The sequence below is a fragment of the Emys orbicularis genome, chromosome 9, assembly GCF_028017835.1.
Source record: "Emys orbicularis isolate rEmyOrb1 chromosome 9, rEmyOrb1.hap1, whole genome shotgun sequence".
Lineage (NCBI taxonomy): Eukaryota > Metazoa > Chordata > Testudines > Emydidae > Emys > Emys orbicularis.
In genome coordinates, this window is record NC_088691.1 from 55,955,894 (window position 1) to 55,974,871 (window position 18,978).

General features: G+C 42.7%; 1 protein-coding gene across 1 annotated transcript in view; it reads right to left on the minus strand.

The window, feature by feature from the left end:
• VPS8 (VPS8 subunit of CORVET complex) overlaps positions 1–18,978 on the minus strand; it is a 196,342-nt gene that overhangs the window by 64,807 nt on the left and 112,557 nt on the right. Inside the window, exons 20-21 of the mRNA XM_065410354.1 lie at positions 13,239–13,320; positions 9,591–9,673 (exon numbers count right to left, since the gene is read on the minus strand). Coding sequence (XP_065266426.1) covers positions 9,591–9,673; positions 13,239–13,320 — 165 coding nt within the window. The remainder of the gene's footprint in view (positions 1–9,590; positions 9,674–13,238; positions 13,321–18,978) is intronic.

The following is an 18,978-nucleotide window of genomic DNA, read 5'->3' on the forward strand; positions in this document are numbered from 1 at the left end:
CATGAGTTGTTGCCGAGATAGTCACTCTAGACGTTTGTAAGCACATCTCAAAAGTGATACTGGACAGCAGCTAGCTGGAAAGGAATGGCCCTTTCCTGGTTTCTTTCTGCCATATCTTAGGCATCTTGTTCTTTTGGATGACATAGTATATGAAAATTGACAACCATTTTGTGCTCCTCTTACCAAGCTATAGCAGCATTTCTTGTACAGTCTTATCAAGGCTACCTGCTTTTCCTGCTTTCTTGAGGCTCAGTGCTCTCTTCACTTCTTCAGTGGAGGAAGGATGGACGATGTCTTCCTCACAGAATGGTCCCACCTGTGAGTATCAGCTCCATTTCCTCTTTACTGATTCCTCAAAGGGCTTGTTTCTGTTGGCTTTTGCTATGTTAGTTAGGCATGTGGTGATGCTGTTTGGAGACACTTTCCTGACATGTGGATGGTGGTTTCTGTGCTGCACCAAGATTCCTTTAAGTAACCGTATTTCCTGCTAGACCGTATGTCCATATTTAACGTAACTTCTTACCAACGTTCCTTGTGACAGACATTAAGGCTGTCAAGAAGATGGTTTGCTTCTCTGAGTCACCCGATTTCCCACACTGCTTCAGAAGTTCTGCTCATTCTTCATTTAAGTAGGGTATATAAGTCTCTTGGTAGGCATGCAGAATGAATTTAATGGCTGCTTTAAAGATTGCTTTGGAGAAGCGAGTGTAAGCATTTTCTACAGAGGCATTATATAGTATGCACACTACATACTCACTGGTCAGCTCTGAGTATTTTTTTCCAGTCTGCTCTTCTACAGTTCCACTGCAATCAAGGGATAGTGGTTATTATGGGGATTGTCATTTCTATCTGAGCAAGAAGAGGATGGTACTGACTGTTTGGGAGCCTGGTAACAGTTGGCCCTGCTGAGGCCACCCAACTGAGATCAGGAGAGCAACCCTGCTTCCACTGTGCAGAGAAAAAGGTGGCTGACTGCTTAGGGTCATGCAAGAGATATAGATCTCTTAGAGAAGTCCAGTCTATGGATCCAGTCCATTTTTGTCAGATTCTCTGCAGCCCTATGAGGTGTGGTGGCTATTTAAGTCCCCAACATAGGACAGATGGGTGTTGAAGTGCTGGTAAAAGTGAAGTGTTCCAGGTTGTATCAAGAGGTTTACAAACATTCACAACTTCAAGTTGATCAACTTGTGCAATGATACTGTGAGTCACGCCTCCCACCCCTTACCAGTAACGGAATCTGATTGGCTAAACAAGAAGTAGGACTGAGTGGACTTGTAGGTTCTAAAGTTTTACATTGTTTTATTTTTGAGTGCAGTTACGTAAAAAAAATATTGTGAAAATGCAACTTGCAAATATAGAATTAAAGAGCTTGCACTACAGTACTTATATTAGATGAATTGAAAAGTACTATTTCTTTTTTTTTACAGCGCAAATATTTGTAATAAAAATAGTATAAAGTGAGCACTGTACACTTTGTATTCTGTATTGTAAATGAAATCAATATATTTGAAAATGTAGAAACCATCCAAAAATATGTAGGTATTCTATTAAGAGTGAGATTAATACTGCGATTACTCACGATTAATTCTTTTAATCTCACGATTAATCGAGATTCTTTTTTTAATCACTTGACAGCGCTATTTTGAATGTTTTATGGGGGGGGTTTGTTTGTGAAGTGACACTTGGAATTTTTAAGCTAACATTTACACATACATATTTTAAAACTACAACATAGTAAGTGATAAATTCTCTCAACCATAATTCCACATCAATGATGCTTTTTTGCCTGGGAATTTCCTTGGGTTACAAAAATATTTATGAATTGTTCAGTGATGGTAATTCCTGTGGATTGTACAGGAACTTCAGTGGCCTTGCAAGATGGAGAGAAATGGACCTCACTATTTTCCAGATAACTTCTTGCCTTCTCGGCTAGTCCCGCCCCCTACACGTGACTTTCTTTATTTCAGTCTTTCCTGACCAGCCCCACTTGCACCCCACACATTCACGCACATTTTACCGATAAGTACTTCAACACACTTTTTAAAAACTACCAGTATATACAAAGCATGCACTTGTAAATGATGTGAATTATATCCATTTGTGTATTCTTAAGTGCATATATATTTCTTCATATTCTAGGAAGAGATGGCAGCAGCTCCCACAATAAGTGTTTTGCAAGCTCTTACATTTGCAATTTTTTTTTTTTTTAAAACAACTTTGTCAGACTGCTTGGGCTGACATTTCCCATGCCAGGTATCTGTCTCGAGCTGAATTTGTTTTTGAAAATTTCAGCAAAAACTATTCAGCCATCTCAGAAAACCATGTTAGTGAAAAATAAAAGTTTTTCCCATGTTGAAATGTCCTTACAGCTATTTTACTGAGAAGCTCTAGAACCTCTATGCTTTGGACTAGATCCTTGAAATTTAGCTGGCAATCACTTTACTTGGAGGGCCAGATATGGCCTTAGAGAGGGGGACTGAGGGGAAAAAAAGTGAGTGAGCAGGAAGCTAACCTGGACACTAGGGTATAGAGTTGGTGGTAGCCAACAGGCTGGACACTCAGGCATTGGAGAAAGGATGAAGGGAGGAAGCTAGCAAGTGGCAAAGACTAGGAAGGTGTCGATACCTAATGGATGAGGTGGCGAGAAGCAGGTGTGCAGTGTAATTGTAGCTGTGTGGGTCCCAGGAGATTAGAGAGACAAGATGGGTGAGATAATATCTTACTGGACCAACTTCTGTTGGAGAGAAAGACAAGCTATTGAGATTTGATTGGCTGGAGATTTCTGTTGGTGAGAAGGAGGCAGTCAGTGGAGGAAGCTTAAGAGATGGACTCCAGGAAAGGGAGAAGGAAGGAGGAAACCAATCTGTAAGAGGGAGTAGTAGTTCGGTTAAGGCACCAAGGGACAGCTTGCCCAGAGGTAGTGGGAAGGGAGAAGAGGTGGCTAGAGGAAGCAAATTAGCAGGAAATGGTGAAAGTGGAATGCAAACTTGATTGCAAGATACTTGGGAAATTGCTCCACAATGGCTAAAATAATCCAGAACGCTTAGAGCAACAGCAGCCTCTACGTGGAGTTGTTCCTACTCAATAAGCACTAATGCCAACAGGCTGCCAATATTCACATCTGAATCAAACAGGATTTGGAAATTCATTCAATTCTTAGTCAAAAACCAGCTGTATGCTTGGAATATACTGAAGGGATAGACAGCTTCCAGAGGTAACAATTGTACGAAGTGACCAGTGTCATTTTAGGTCATATTGTATTATAAGTAAATTTTATTTTAACATGCATAATTTAAAAGTAACAGCATGGAAAGTACATCATACTGAGATACCATATAAATTATAGAGAACAATGGGGAGCTCAGGTCTTCCAGCACAGCATGTACGTGATCCATGACATACAGCAAGTTATTTTTATATCTGTCAGAAAGCCACTCACTCGTTCCTGGAGCATTCTATTAAATACATGGCTGAGGAAAGCCAAAAAACAGTCAAAAGGCAGACTGAATGAATAGGGCTACTTTATAGATGGTAAATCAGTCTTCCACAAAGCTGTATGTAAAGAGATCTTCCATGCAAATCATTTCTCCTAGTTCTGGAGGATAAGTCACTTCAGGCAAGGGTTAGTTAATAAGCTCCAGAGACAGGGCCAACACCGCTAGAGGTAGGATGTCATCCCAGAGCTCCCTCCAATCTGGTGCCTGTGTATTAACATTGGCTCCTGAGAGCTCCCTCCAGCACATCCCTCCTCCTCTCTCCACTTCCCTAATTTCTGTTGTACCTTCTCCGAAGTGCTTGTTGTTTTCTCCTCTCTAAATTGCTTCCAACCTCCTCTAGTATTTCTTTCTGCCTTTTTTGGTGAAATCAGTTACACAATTAAAGGAAATAAATCTGTATTACAAGGTGTAAACTCAGATAAAATTACTTAAAACACAATTCCTGAGCCTGCAGTCTATTCCTTTATACACTGTTTTTCTTCTCATCTCAGATACAATACTGCAAAAGGACACAGTCAAAGTTTAATTCCTTTCTGTCTTTTTTTAAAACCTACAGTAAAATGCTTATAAAACTTTAGATGCTTAGGAAGCAGTTCTCTCATATCAGATGGTTTTCTTCATTTATGTAATATGTAATTGCTTCCTCATCTGTGACCAAGTGCAGCTGGAAGCAGTCACACGAGGCACCTAGTCTCCTGGGGCCCTCCAATGGCAGCAGGGCTTCAAGCACCTGCTGTGTAGTCTTCAGGCGCCTGGAATCCGGTGTGTAGGCTGCTGCTTTACCATTTGGAGTGTGCCCCCAACTGGGCCTTGGGCCAACTCTATTTGGGAAGAAGGGCATTGTAAGACTCCCAGGGAGTGGAACTGTGAGCCTCTTCACAGGCTGTTTAAAATTCTTTGAGCTTCTTAACATCCATAGGAGATTGAAGGAAGCCCCAAAGAGCCTCTTAGGTGGACTCCCCTAATGCAATTCTTAGGCAGTGAATGAGTAAGGTTCAGCCCTTCCACGGGCTTTGCGGAGAGAAGAGGAAAGGGAAATGCTCCCCCAGGCTCCTTTTGCTCCCCAGTCCAAAGATAGGACTGCTTTTAAAATGACGGAAATTCTGAGACAAAGAACTTTCAGGCAAAGCTAAAGCTGAGACTACACATCAGCAACTAAATGTTGAGCTTTTTACGAACGCAGTAGGCAGAGCAGTTGTAGCTCTGTTGCTCCCAAGATATTAGAGAAATAAGGTGCGTGAGGTAATATTTTATTGGACCAACTTCTGTCTGAGCCACACAGAATTGCCTGTGATCAAAGGTCCATCCCCTTGGCCATGAACAGGAACACCTAATAAGCGATGAAGTGACCCCTGCTCTCTCAAGGCTTTTGGAGCTGCCAGGTGCCTCAGCAGAGAATGGGGGAAAATTCAAACAAATGTAGAAGGGACCTCAGCTTCCTTCCTGCCTAGTCACCCCCCTGCCTACCCTGCAAACGTGACAGAAGTGTGTCTGTCAAAGTCCTATGGAAGGAAGTACCACAGCATTGGGATGGTCTCAAACACAATTCTGCCCTTCCCCCTCCCGTTTTGACAAGACTTTTAAAAAAAAAATCTGTGCAATTTACATTTCTGGTTTCCTCCAGCTCCCTATACCTCAAGGGGAATCTGAATATATCTGCTTTCAGAACATTAATGAAGGATTATGGATTTGTAAAAGAATTAACCCTCAACCTTCCATCTCTCTCCAGACAGGGTTCACCCACTTCAAATAAAACTTCTCTTAATGCCCCAGGAGATTTATCTAAGATCTCTCCTAATGCACTTATTTTAGGATTTCCTTTTTAATAACTAACTTTACAAAAATCATAGGTTAAGGAGAGATAAAAACACAATCTAATGTTAATCATTATTTGACACAATCTCAATTATGTAAGGTTTAGTCAAGATGGTGTAAAATCAGAACCTAGGATGGAGTGTTTGCAGCAACAGAGGTGGAATCTGTTCCTGGAATTTAGAAGATGCCCCTTACCACAGCATTTAGCACTGAAGTACAGAAATTAACATTTGCATAAAGTTAGATCTCTAGTGGACCGTTTTTCCCTCTTTGGGTTTAACTGCTTAAACTTGGAACATTGTAACCCTTTTCCCTCAACAGAAGAGGCAGATATCTAGCTCAGTTTACGGAATTTGGTGTCCCCTTACAAAGATTAAACAGTCCCTTGCAACTGTATTACTTCCAGTCCACAGATCTTCACCCACAGCATAGACTCAGACTCGTAGGATATGTGTACATTGCAATTAAACCTCTGCGGCTGGCCTGTGTCAGCAGACTCTGGCTATGGGGCTGTTTAATTACTGTGTAGACGTTTAGGCTCCGGCTGGAGCTCAGGCTCTGGGTTCCCATGAGTACATGTCCCAGACGTGAAGAAGAGCTCTGTGTAAGCTCAAAAGCTTGTCTCTCTCACCAACAGCAGTTGGTCCAATAAAGCTACTATGGTTCTTTCAAAGCACTCAAATAGCTCCACACTGAGCTTGTAATGGCCCTTGTGTCTGGCTGCTCAAAGTCAGCAAACAGCTGCTCCACCTCCACCCTGGCGGCAGCTTTTCCCCCTTTGGTTGAGGGGTGCTTTGAAAGAGCCATAGTTGTGTTCTGTGCTGGAGTGTTCTTTGGGCCTGGAGCTTTGGATGCTGCTAAGAATTGTGTAGCACTTGCTGTAGATTTATACATATAACTATGTTTTACTGATGCTATGAATTACACAGGGCTTGCTGTACATTTACAAATACAGTGTGCTGCGAGTACCAGGATGATTCGGCAATGTGCTGTGAGCTTATAAAGTTAATTTTATTCGCTAAAAATAGAACTTTATTGCAAAAATATGCAATAGTTTCATGAGTGACCAGACAGCCAAGTATTTTTTTTCCAAGCGTTTCTATTAGAAAAAAGTCATTTTTTAAATTAATGCAGTAGTAGAGCTCACTAAGCCAGTCTGCGTATCGAGGGAATTGCAGGTTTCCATTTTCTCAAAATAACTCTTATTTATCTATTTAGTCACTTTACTTATCAATGCCCTGCATGACCTCTACTAGATCAGGTTTGGGGGATTTTTTGTTTGTTTTATATTTGTTTTGTTTTTTCCATGTTTTGCAAATAATGAATGTTGAAGTCTGTTATTTATATACTTTTTCCATCTTGTGAATGTATTTATATGTTTTGTTTCATTGTGTTTATATTTTGTATCAAAACAATAAAAATAAAGTTAAAAATAGAACTTTATTAAGTGGGGAAAACAGTATACAAAAACAATGTAATAATTTTTTTTTAACAAATTAACAGCGTGGAACTTTAAAATTGGAAAGGCTGCAAACATTTGTCCATTTTAGTGCACAAACATAGTCTGCTGTGGTTACGCATACACCAGCCATGATTCTCACAGGTCAGCGTTTGTGAAGCTGTGATTTTCCTTGCTGTTCCCCAGGATGGAGCAGTAGGGGTATGGATGCAGTCTGTGATGCCATGTAGTCTGGGATTTTTGGACCTGTTGGTCAACCAGGGTCTGCAGCATTTGGGGCTGCTGCTTGAGAAGACCCATTATGTCCTGTGCATTTCCCTCTCCTTAGGCCTTTTTCCTGTCTTCTTTTTCCTTATTCATACAGAGGGTCATATTGGCTCTCTAAGCCCCTTGTTCCTGATCCAATGCAGCACTGGTTCACAGGATTTCACTGAACGTGTCTTCCCACCTACTCCAACAGAGGGATGACAAGCAGATGCCAACTCTACCTCTGTTTGCTCTCACACAAGTAAAAGAATGAAGAGTTAATATCGGTGTCTAACTTGGGAGCGGGCCGGGCAACAATCTTTAAATTTAAACATTGTAAAGAAAAATGTATGCACGTTTACCCAAGCTATCTTTCTCCTTCCTCAAGCTCATCCAGTGCTCTCCTTGGTGGGACTGGCTAGACTGGGGGGGAGTCTCAAACAGCATGGCTGGAGCCCCCCACTGTGTCTCCCCTTTTGTCCCCCCTCCTTGCTGTTCATGGCAGAGGTCTCTCTCAGGCTCCTCCGAGGTCTCCGTGGTGGTCTGTGGGGTGCTGGCGAGGTCTCCGCCACATATGGCATGCAGCTTATTGTAAAAGTGCCAGGTTTGCGGCTCAGCACCAGATCAATTGTTGGCCTCCCCGGCCTTGTGGTAGCCCTGGCAAAGTTCCTTCACTTTCACAGGGCACAGCTGCTGATTCTGGTCATATCCTTTTGCCTGTATCTCCCATGTAATCCATTTGTAGATTTCCATATTTCTCAGCTGGTCCATGGCTCTGCCAGGGGCATTGCGGAACAGCTGCTGGAGGACTATTAGGGTATCCAGAGTTCACAGGTCAGTAGGTCGACTATGTTTCCACAACTTTTGGGAGGTGGTTTTACTGCATTGCACTAATAGGATGCTTATGGCGGTAGACAAATTTGAAAGCAGATATGCACAAATTGGTTGACACAAGACTGACAGTCCATAGCCCTATGTTCACCCCTTTTGCAATACTATGTTAAATATTGCATCAAAGCATACTGTGTAAGGTATCATTTGAACACTCATGATTTGCTGATCATTATTGTCCTGGTAAAATGTGTGGCAACACTGTATGTAAAGATAAGATTCCACTGTATACTATTACCAAGACATGTAACAACATGTTCTGAAGGGCAGTCACAAGTTCCCCAGAGACAAAAGGCTAGCCAATGCCTCAGCCAGGTGTCAATGAGATCAATTGGACCATCACCTGATTAAGTGGCCATCTTCAGCGGGAGAGAGGGTGTGGGCAACAAAAAAACCAAAAAAACAACAACAAAAAAATCTACATTTTGACAAAGAAGCATCTTAAGGTTCCAGGCTACACAGACTTTGTATTCTGAACATCAGCTGGAGATGAGTCTTGTACAAGAGAAAGGGTTATAAGAGGAGAGGCCAGATGCCTCAAATCATCTCTCTCTTGCTCTCTGCCCACAGCACCATCAACCCCTAAAGAATAAAGGAAGCGGCATTGGACTGGGGGGGGGGGAGAAAGGGGGGGGGGGGAATCCTGACTGAAAGAGGTTCAGCCAGTAAGACTACTGGAACATGTGGTGAGAGACACCTTTGCTTTGTATTCATTTAGCTTGTTAAGTTAGGTGTTAGTTGTGTTTTACCTTTTATTTCCTTGTAACCAATTCTGATTTATATGCCTCATTACTTCTAGTCACTTAAAATCTATCTTTCTGTAGTTAGTACATTTGTTTTGTTGTTTTATCTAAACCAGTGTGTTTGGATTGAAGTGTTTGGAAAACTCCATTTGGGATAACAAGACTTGTGCATATCATTTTCTATTAATAAATGACAGACTTCATATGAGCTTGTGTTGTGCAGGAGGGTGCTGGGCAGTACAAGATGCACATTTCTGGGGGAAAGTCTGAGGCTGGGAGTTTGCTGGTGTTGCCCACAGTGTAATTCATGAGTGGCTGGCTATAGCACTCATACACTATAGCTGGAAGCGATTTACATGCTGGAGGCTGTGAGAGAGCAGACCAGGAGTGGTTGCTCTCACAGCGAAGCATGTAAAAGGCACCCCAGGTCGGGAAATTGAGGGGACACAGCTGTCCCTCAGTCCCGATTGTACCCTGGATAATGTCACAAAGATGACTTACATTGACTTAACTTTGTAGTGTAGACCAGGCCTAAGTAAGGATTTAGTAGACTAACTTAGGCTCCCATTTCTTAGGAATCTCAGCCCTAGGTTTTAAAAATATTTAAATTTTGGACCAAACTAATTAAGATCTAATAAGTAAAAAATGGTTTGGTTTACAACATACAATCTTTACGTTACTACATCTTCTCTCAAGGCTAAACATTATCATTTCAGTTAGTGTCCCATCACACCAGTCCCATGAGCATTTTTTCATCTTTGTAGCCTTAACTAATAATTAACCAGATTAATTTCTGTAACTACACCGAAGTCAACAATGTTACATCAGGGATGGATTTGGCTCTACATTCTGAATGTGGTATAACCAGGGCCTTATAAAAGACAACAATTTAGTAAACACTTTTATGCTCACTATGTTTTCTCCTCCCCTGTTGCTCACCTGGAGAATTCTCTGCAAGATTGAGGGAAGGGCAATAAATGCAGCCATGTTGTTTAGCACTTGCATTGTCAAACTCTTCAGAGCTGAAATAATAAATATGTAAAAGTCATGCACAACTGGCCAGAACTGGAGATTTATAAAAACAATAATATGTTATATTAAGAGTTCACAAGGATGTTTATACTCCTTTGTTTTCAAAAACTTGATTAACATTTACAATAAAAAACAGTTATAATGACCAGAGAATTATACAATAAAATTACAATTCTTTATATTTAAAAATACATGTAATTTTCAGGTACGTTTTTGGGACTCACACACTACACTATGATTCTCCCCCCAACACACACACACACAAATTGCCTCACAGTCTGGGACCTTCCTGAATTTATTTTTCTAATCTGGTTATCTACTGCAATTCAAATTTCCCTATTGCCATCAAGTATAAACCTACAAAACTTATTCACATGAATAGTCTTATTAACTTCAACATTTTCCACTGGTGGCCAACAATTCTGTTATCTGTGGGCCCAACCTAAAAAAGTCAGGACCTGTAGGAGCTCAGCACCTCTGAACAAAATACAGGCCTTAGGTGATACTCTGGTTATCACACAAAGTGCATCCTTTGTGAATGATGGCTCTGTGATGATTTTATAACTTCTTCTCAGTAACCGTGCTCAGTTTGGTTTCCCTTCACATTACGAAGGACCCTGACCAAGAGTAAGGAAGCTCTGGAGGCAGTGTGACAAGACTTGGATGCCCTTATAGCTGTATAGCAGTGATGCCTAAGGGTCAAACATATGACAAAAAACTCAGGCGGTCACAATGCTTCAGGCCTGTTTCCTCTTTCTGGCAGCACAAAGGGAGGAGATGTCACCTGTAATTGCCATGACGTGGAAGAGTCTCCAGCAGCTCTCCTCCCCAGGGCTCACATGGGGACTGGTGGGGCAGTGGCTGGTATATGGTCCCATGGGGGTCGATGTCAGCCAACTCGTACTAGAGCAGCCCCCAGGCTGCTGTAACCTGCGCCAATGCTGAGGCAGAGAATCAAAGACCTGATTGTTTCCTCAGCTTCTTCTCTTTCTACTCTCCTGCACTGCCCTGTACTAGACTTTCACCAAGGTGCAGGGCAGGCAGAATCAGCTCGAGTATATCTAGGGAGCAGGCACAGACCCACAGATCTTGCTGATGAAAATATCTGATTAAGAGTGCACAGGCATGTGCACACCCTGATGTGGAGCACTCAAAGAACTGCTCTCTTCTCCCTCAGCTGGAATTCAGCAGGTGGCCAGCGGGGGAGCTGCTGAGCTGCTGCAGAAGAGAAGGGACTGCTGCTGCTCAGAACATTCATGTCACATCAAAGCAGGTCCTGGGGCTGTAGGGGGAAGCATATGGAGCAACTGGGCAGGTGGTGCCGACTCCCCCACCACCCTCACAGTAATGGCCAGATTCAAACCCTTCTGTTTAAAAATCATTGGGTGTGATTCAGGAAATATCTTCAATTCATAACAAAGAGTTGCCTTTAATAATTCAAAGCCATGAGGGCTACAGTGTTCTCTGTGCCATGGGCTGGACACGCCTCCTGTCAAGGTTGTGCCTTTCATAATCTATTTCAGCACACGTTCCAGGCCCCTGTTCACTGGATTCTCAGGGGCAATAGCTATACAACTCTTTGGGACTGGGATGGCCTTTTTATTATGTGTATACAGTTCTCAGCAGAATGGGTCCCAGCTTCCTGATTGGACATCTAGGCACTATGGCAATATAAATATTAAACAATAACCCACTTTAGAATGGAATAAAACTGGTTATAATTCGGGATCAAGTGTGAAAAGGGAGGGCAATAGTTCCTTTACACTTTTTCTTCTAAAAGGGTTGGGTGTTCCTTCCTTTTTAGGTGCATTAACCCAGAGAACCACCTTCAATTTCCAGAATTAATTTTAATAATGAGCTTGCTTAAATGGATAAGTTAGACTCAATGGCTCCCCTTTGCCAAAATGCGATGGCACATCCTATCTTTGGCCGTGGCTCTGATGACAGATGATCCTCGCTCTCCAGAGATCACTGTGTGGATTAAAAGCCCCAGGTTCTTAGTCAATGCATGGTCACCCTCCACTGATGAACCAGCAAAACCCTATCCACTCATTGCACAAAGAGACAGTGACCTGCTGTTAGAGGAAACAGTCACTGGATTGCACTGGGACTGCAGTATTTACTGCACCAATGGGTTGTGGAGACTGATGGGGAAAAGGAAGGAGAAAATGGAGGCAAGGAAGAACTATCAGATGATCCCAGAGGTCCATGATTTTCCCAAAAGCCTCAGAGCAGAGTTAGCACAGTGAGTTGCTATTGTGCACACAGAGGCAAGAGACCGGAGCTGTGATGCAATTACCAAACCTAACCAGGGAAGCTGTGCAGGTACTAAGAATTTTGACCCATGCGCTCCCTTTATAGTCATGGATGGTTGGAGTCAGCCCAGCGGTTTGTTCCAGACTAGTGGACTGAATGTGTATGAGGAAGATAGGAGGGAGGCAGTATGGTCTAGCAGGTGAGAACTGGACTAGCAGCCAGGAGACCTAGGTTCTAGTCTCAGCTTGGCCGCTTATCTAATCTGACGCTGGACAAATCACTTCCCCTCCCACCTTTGTCTGTTTTATCTATTTAGACTGTCAGCTCTTCAGGGCAGTGATTGTTTGTACAGCACCCAGCACAAAGGAGCATCACGATGCTACCATCATAGAAATAAGACAATAGCATGAGAAAATTCTTAAGTGTGGGAAGGCAATAGTGTATTATCTACCTACGGAGAGGGGCTGGAGGCAGACAGAATAGGGTTAATTTTTAAGGCAACAAATGGAAATGTTTAATCTGATTTCTTCTTCTTCTTCTGGCATTGGGCAGAAGAAATACCTATGATATCAACTGTTAACACACAAATGACAACCACCCAGTTACAAATAATGGGCATGCACTTCCTTGCTTGTGTTTCTGTGTCAGATTTGCTGTGTGTGCCATCTAACTGTTGCACAACCAAGTTTTCTGTATAAATTCACTTCAATTTATCTGAAAGTACCTACAGGAACTCCTAGTGCATGCACTTCACTTGCACGCATACAGAATAACTATGGTGGATCAGTATCCAGAGAATGAACCCAAAAGACCCCAAATCTACCCCCTAATGGAAAGCCTAAGAAACATACAGGCCTTGAAGCAAAACTGACCTATATTGGTCCAAGGAAAAGAGTTCCAGAGTCATTTAAAGCAATAGGTTCTTAACTCAGATGCCACAGCTAATTGCAAATGCCACTGAGCCACACGAGGAGGCAAGTAGTGTAAGTAGCCAGGACCAGATGATTTAGGACTTTACAGGTCAAACAAAATAACTTACATTGTACTTGAAAGGCAATAGGGACCAGTGCAGTCATTGCAACACAGGTGTAATGTGCTCCTGGTAAAAAGCGCTACTTCACAGCTGGAAGAGAGTAAGCACTTTTCACACAGGTGCACACCCTAGCTTTGTTTCGGAATTGTACACTAGTTCAGTCACAATGCTTACTTCCTCATGTTTGGTCAGGAGAAAAGGAGAAAAAAAAAACGGAGGTCACATTTTCAGTGGTATCTGGCGCCACATGGTGCCAACAAACTTACGTTCAGAATATTGACACAACACTGTCGAACTGGATAGCTTCTGTGGCGACATCATAGCCTCCAGGAGAGGAAACCAGAGTGCCTAGAATAATTAAGTGCACAATAAATTCTACAACTCTGGCAAAAATAATTACTAGCACTAACAAGTGATTAAAAAAGGAATAGCAATTAATGGCACTGTTAAACAACAATACAATACCACTTATTTTAAATATTTTTGGACGTTTACTACATTTTCAAATATATTAATTTCAATTACAACACAGAATACAAAGTGTTCAGTGCTCACTTTATATTTTTGATTACAAATGTTTGCACTGTAAAAAACAAAAATAAATGTATTTTTCAATTCACCTCATACAAGTACTGTAGTGCAATCTCTTTATCATGAAAGTTGAACTTACAAATGTAGAATTACGTCCAAAAAAACTGCATTCAAAAATAAAACAATGTAAATCTTTAGAGCCTTTAAGTCCACTCAGTCCTACTTCTTGGTCAGCCAATCACTCAGACAAACAAAACTGGTTACAATTTGCAGGAGATAATGCTGCCTGCTTTTTGCTTACAATGTCACCTGAAAGTGAGAACAGGCGTTCACACGGCACTGTTGTAGCCAGCGTTGCAAGGTATTTACGTGCCAGGTGCGCTAAAAATTCATATGTCCCTTCATGATTCAACCAGCATTCCAGAAGACATGCTTCCATGCTGATGATGGGTTCAGCCTGATAACGATCCAAAACAGTGCAGACAGACGCATGTTCATTTTCATCATCTGAGTCAGATGCCGCCAGCAGAAGGTTCATTTTCTTTTTTGGTGGTTTAGGTTCTATAATTTCTGCATCAGAGTGTTGCTCTTTTAAGACTTCTAAAAGCAACACCTCGCCCTCTCAGATTTTGGATGGAACTTCCGATTCTTAAACCTTGGGTCGAGTACTGTAGCTATTTTTACAAATCTTACATCGGTACCTTCTTTGTGTTTTGTCAAATCTGCTGTGAAAGTGTTCTTAAAATGAACATGTGCTGGGTCATAATCCGAGACTGCTATAACATGAAATATATGCAGAATGTGGGTAAAACAGCAGGATACATACAATTCTCCCCCCAAGGAGTACAGTCACAAATTTAATTGACGCATTATTTTTTTAACAAGCATCGTCAGCATGGAATCATGTCCTCTGGAATGGTGGCTGAAGCATGGAAGGGGCATACGAAGGTTTAGCATATCTGGCATGTAAATACCTTGCAACGCCAGCTACAAAAGTGCCATGCGAATGTCTGTTCTCACTTTCAGGTGACATTGTAAATAAGAAGCAGGCAGCAGTATCTCTCGTCAATGTAAACTAACTTGTTTGTCTTAACGATTGGCAGAATAAGAAGTAGGACTGAGTGGACATGTAGGCTCTAAAGTTTTACACTGTTGTGTTCTTGAGTGCAGTTATGTGACCAAAAAAAAATAATCTGCATTTATAAGTTACACTTTCACGATAAAGAGATTGCACTTCAGTACTTGTATGAGGTGAATTGAAAAATACAACAATATTTCTTGTTTATCATTTTTACAGTGTATATATTTGTAATAAAAAATAATATAAAGTGAGCACTGTATACTTTGTATTGTGTGTAACTGAAATCAATATTGAAAATGTAGAAAAACATGCAAAAATATTTAATAAATTTCAATTAGTAATCTATTGTTATAAGTGTGATTAATTGAGATGAATTTTCTAATTATTTTTTAATTAACTGATTAATTGACAGTCCTAGTGATTACATTAATTTAGCTTTATTTTTAACCTCCACCAGTTTAATTACATATTATGAAAAAGAGGATTAAACACTTTGTTTCCATTGTTGGCTCAGTGTTACAATATGTTACAGGACTGCTGTGATGTTTAATTTGTTTTTTAAACACAGTGAAAAGTTGCTCTAGTGCAGGGATTGGCAACCTTTGGCACGCGGCTCACCAGGGTAAGCCCCCTGGTGGGCCGGGCTGCTTTGTTTACCTGCCTCATCCATAGGTTTGGCCGATCGTGGCTCTCACTGGCCGCGGTTCGCCGTCCCAGGCCAATGGGGGCTGCGGGAAGCGTCACAGGCCGAGGGATGTGCTGACCGCCGCTTCCTGCTGCCCCCATTGGTCTGGAGCAGCGAACTGCGGCCAGTGGGAGCCGCGATCAGCCGAACCTGCGGACGTGGCAGGTAAACAAACCGGCCCGGCCCGCCAGGTGGCTTACCCTGGCGAGCCGCGTGCCAAAGGTTGCCGATCCCTGCTCTAGTGCTTGACAGCCTGGCAGACCTACTCTTTTTAGAGAGTGGGGAAGGTATCTGCTTGGAATTTGAGGACAGGAGAGTCCCTGATTGAGCTCTTCGTGTGTTCATTTCCTGGGGCAGTGACCATGTAGGAGACTCGAGGTTGCTTTGACTTCACTAACTGGTGGGAGCACTGTCCCTATTTACTCCTTATTGATGTTGTAAGCTCTTCAGAGCAGGGACATTTTTATTTTATGTTTACACAGAAGTTAGCACAATGGGGCCCTAGGTTCCACTGTAATATAAACACACACATAAGAATTAATAATAAGGAAACCATATAACCAGTCGTCAGACCAATTATGTAACCAGTTCCATACACACTCCCAGAAATTGTTGGATAAAAAGTTGCGTAAATCCAGAAAACCCTGTCTGTATATCATAAACCAACTCTGCCTCTGGTGACCCAGGAGGGTCATTAAATGTAACTACCAAGGAAGTGAAAAGCCAAGAAGTGAACCAGTAAGAAGAGCAGGGGTTCTCAAACTGGGGGTCAGGACCCCTCAGGGAGTCACGAGGTTCTTACATGGGGGGGTCGTGAACTGTCAGCCTCCACCCCAAACCCTGCTTTGCTTCCAGCATTTATAATGGTGTTATAAATTAAAAACACCTTTTTATATATTGGGGGGGGGGGGGAGTGTCGCACTCAGAGGCTTGCTATGTGAAAGGGATCACCAATACAAAAGTCTGAGAACCACTGAGTAAGAGTGTAAGAGCCAGTATTACTCAACTCTCACTTGCTCCAAATGTTAGGCATATAGCAACAGAAGCATTGCATCTGCAGTTACTGCATGACAGATGTTCTCTAACACATGGCAGTGTACAATAATACACAACATGTATCTTTTCTTGTATGTTTATTATAGAGTACAACTTTAGGCATTTAATTAAATAACTAATCCTCATTCTTATTCATTTGACACAATATGCCTGGAAGCTTTAGTAATTTTGTGCAATGCCCAAGAAATGGCCATTAGAACAAACAAGTGGAAGTTTCAGTTATTTGGCAGGATGACTAATGCACACAGTGGTCACTACTAAAAGCAGCATTTGCCAGCAGTTACCAGTCTTTCTCCAGACTTCGGAGAGATATGTAGTGACTGAATAGTAGCAGTGGGCAAATGCTGACTTTTAAATGGACTCTACTGTAGACAGAATGGCCAGTTCACCCCTGCACTGAAGTGCAGTCTCCTCTAAGGTGACGCATGATAGCTGTTTAGCACCCAGAGCACCACAATAACACTAAGACAAGAAAGAAAGAAAATACTATGTCAAATTAACACTACTGGGGGAATGTATGTAGGCAGAATGTAATTACATGCTTTCTAAGTGGAATTTCTCCAGGTCACAAAATATATAGTTCTGTTGGAACTTTCCTGAACTGCCAGAAAAGCACCAGTCTTCAATGAGCTCCCTGCAGAATTCCTTCCTGCCCCCACTATGGATACAAGAATTCTTTGGGAGCCCCTTACTCACTTTCATATTTGAACAAAAAAAGCTAGGCCTGTGTGTCTAGCAAGGAAGAGGGATAACAGTCAAGCTCTTATACAGCATTTTTTCATCCACAAATGTCAATGGAAAACACGCATCATCCCAATATTATAGATGGGGAAACAGAGGCTCAGGGAGATTAAGGGATTTGCTAAAAGTCAAAAGTCACAGAGTTAGTGGCAGTTGGGAAAAGATCACAGGACTCTTGATTCCCAGCCCAATGCTTTATCCACTGAACCAGTCTGCCTCTGCAGAACCTGAGTTTTTGAGTTTAGACACAAAAGGTTACTTACCTTTTAACTGGTGTTCTTTGAGATGTGTGGTCCTGAAGTGTACTCCACTGTGGGATGCACATGCTCCATAAGCCTGAGAGTGGAGAATTTTTGCAAGCAGTGTCCATTGGTCTGCACCTGTGCCCCTATTCTCCTTGTGCTCTACACGGAGGGCATAAGGGGCAGGGCAGACTGCCTGCCTGTTCAGTTCCTTCTCTACTGCGAATCTTGGCCAAAATCCAAAGCAGAGGGAAAGGAGGGCAGGTAGTAGAATAAAGATAAGGACCACACATGTTGAAGAAGAAATGGTTACTCACCCTGTGCAGTAACTATGGTCCTTCGAGATGTCCACCCTCCCCCATGAGTGCTCCACTCTAGATGGGCCTGGACCCCCTGTGCCTTTGATCGGAGATTTCTCATAGCAGTATCAGCCCACGCACGGTGTTACTCAGTCTTGTACACTGTGCCATTGTTATATAGCATTGCATGGGCGAACTGCCCTCAGCTCCTTCTCTATCATGAAGCCCTATAGCAGAGAGCTCTCAAGCAGAAGGCAAGGACGGTGGGTAGTAGAGCACCAATGGGGGGGGGACACATCTTGAAGAACCATGTGTCCTTTTCCAGGGATGGTATTATTGATGCCAGCGTAACCATACAGAATTTTAGTTTGCAAATAAAAAAGTTGAGTTGTTGTGGGTTGAAAATGGGTCTTCATCCTCTTTACTTTTTGGGAACTAGGAAATATTTTCAATAGAAATCTTTTCCCTGATGTTGAAGAGGTACCCACTCTGTTGCTCCGCACTGAATGAGAGATTTTTCCTCCTGGAGGAGGATCTCTTTGTGAGAGTGGTCCCTGGAAAGGGACAGGGAAGGGGAAGAGAAACTTAATGTTATAGACCGAATGGATGATATCCAGCCCCCATTTGTCTGTTGTTATGGGGAAAAAAGAGTGCTAGCTGGCCACCAAAGGAGATCTCGGGATTGGGTGGGGGTGACCTCAACAGTGGTTTTCAACTCCCGAATGTCTTGTCAAAAGTATCTTTCGGCTGGGAGGGAAGTTGGGTCGATGTGGAAGGTGCTGGGTATGGTGGCTTTTGCACCCTCTGCTCTGTCTTTTATAAGGTGGTTCCTATGCTGATAGTAAAATGGTTGAGGCATAGGCCTCAGTTTGTATGGTCACTTATGGTACTTCCTCTTCAGGCCTAGTGTGTATATACCAAGGGAGCAGAGGGGAACCCTGGAATCCTTTAATGAGTGCAAAGACTCATGTGTCTTTTAATTGAAAAGATTGATCTTGAAGTGCAAGTACTCTATGGCAGGGGTGGCCAACCTGAGCCTGAGAAGGAGCCAGAATTTACCAACGTACATTGCCAAAGAGCCTCAGTAATATGTCAGCAGCCCCCCATCAGCCCTGCCGATCAGTGCCTCCCCATCCCTCCCCGCACCTCCCGATCAGCTATTTTGTGGCGTGCAGGAGGCTGGGGGGGAGGGGGGGGCGGAGGGGGAGGAGCGAAGGCATAGCAGGCTCAAGGGAAGGGGTGGAGTGGGGGCAGAGCCAGGGGTTGAGCAGTGAGCACCCCCCAGCACACTGGAAAGTTGGCGCCTGTAGCTCCAGCTCCGGAGTCAGTGCCTATATAAGGAGCCGCATATTAACTTCTGAAGAGCTGCAT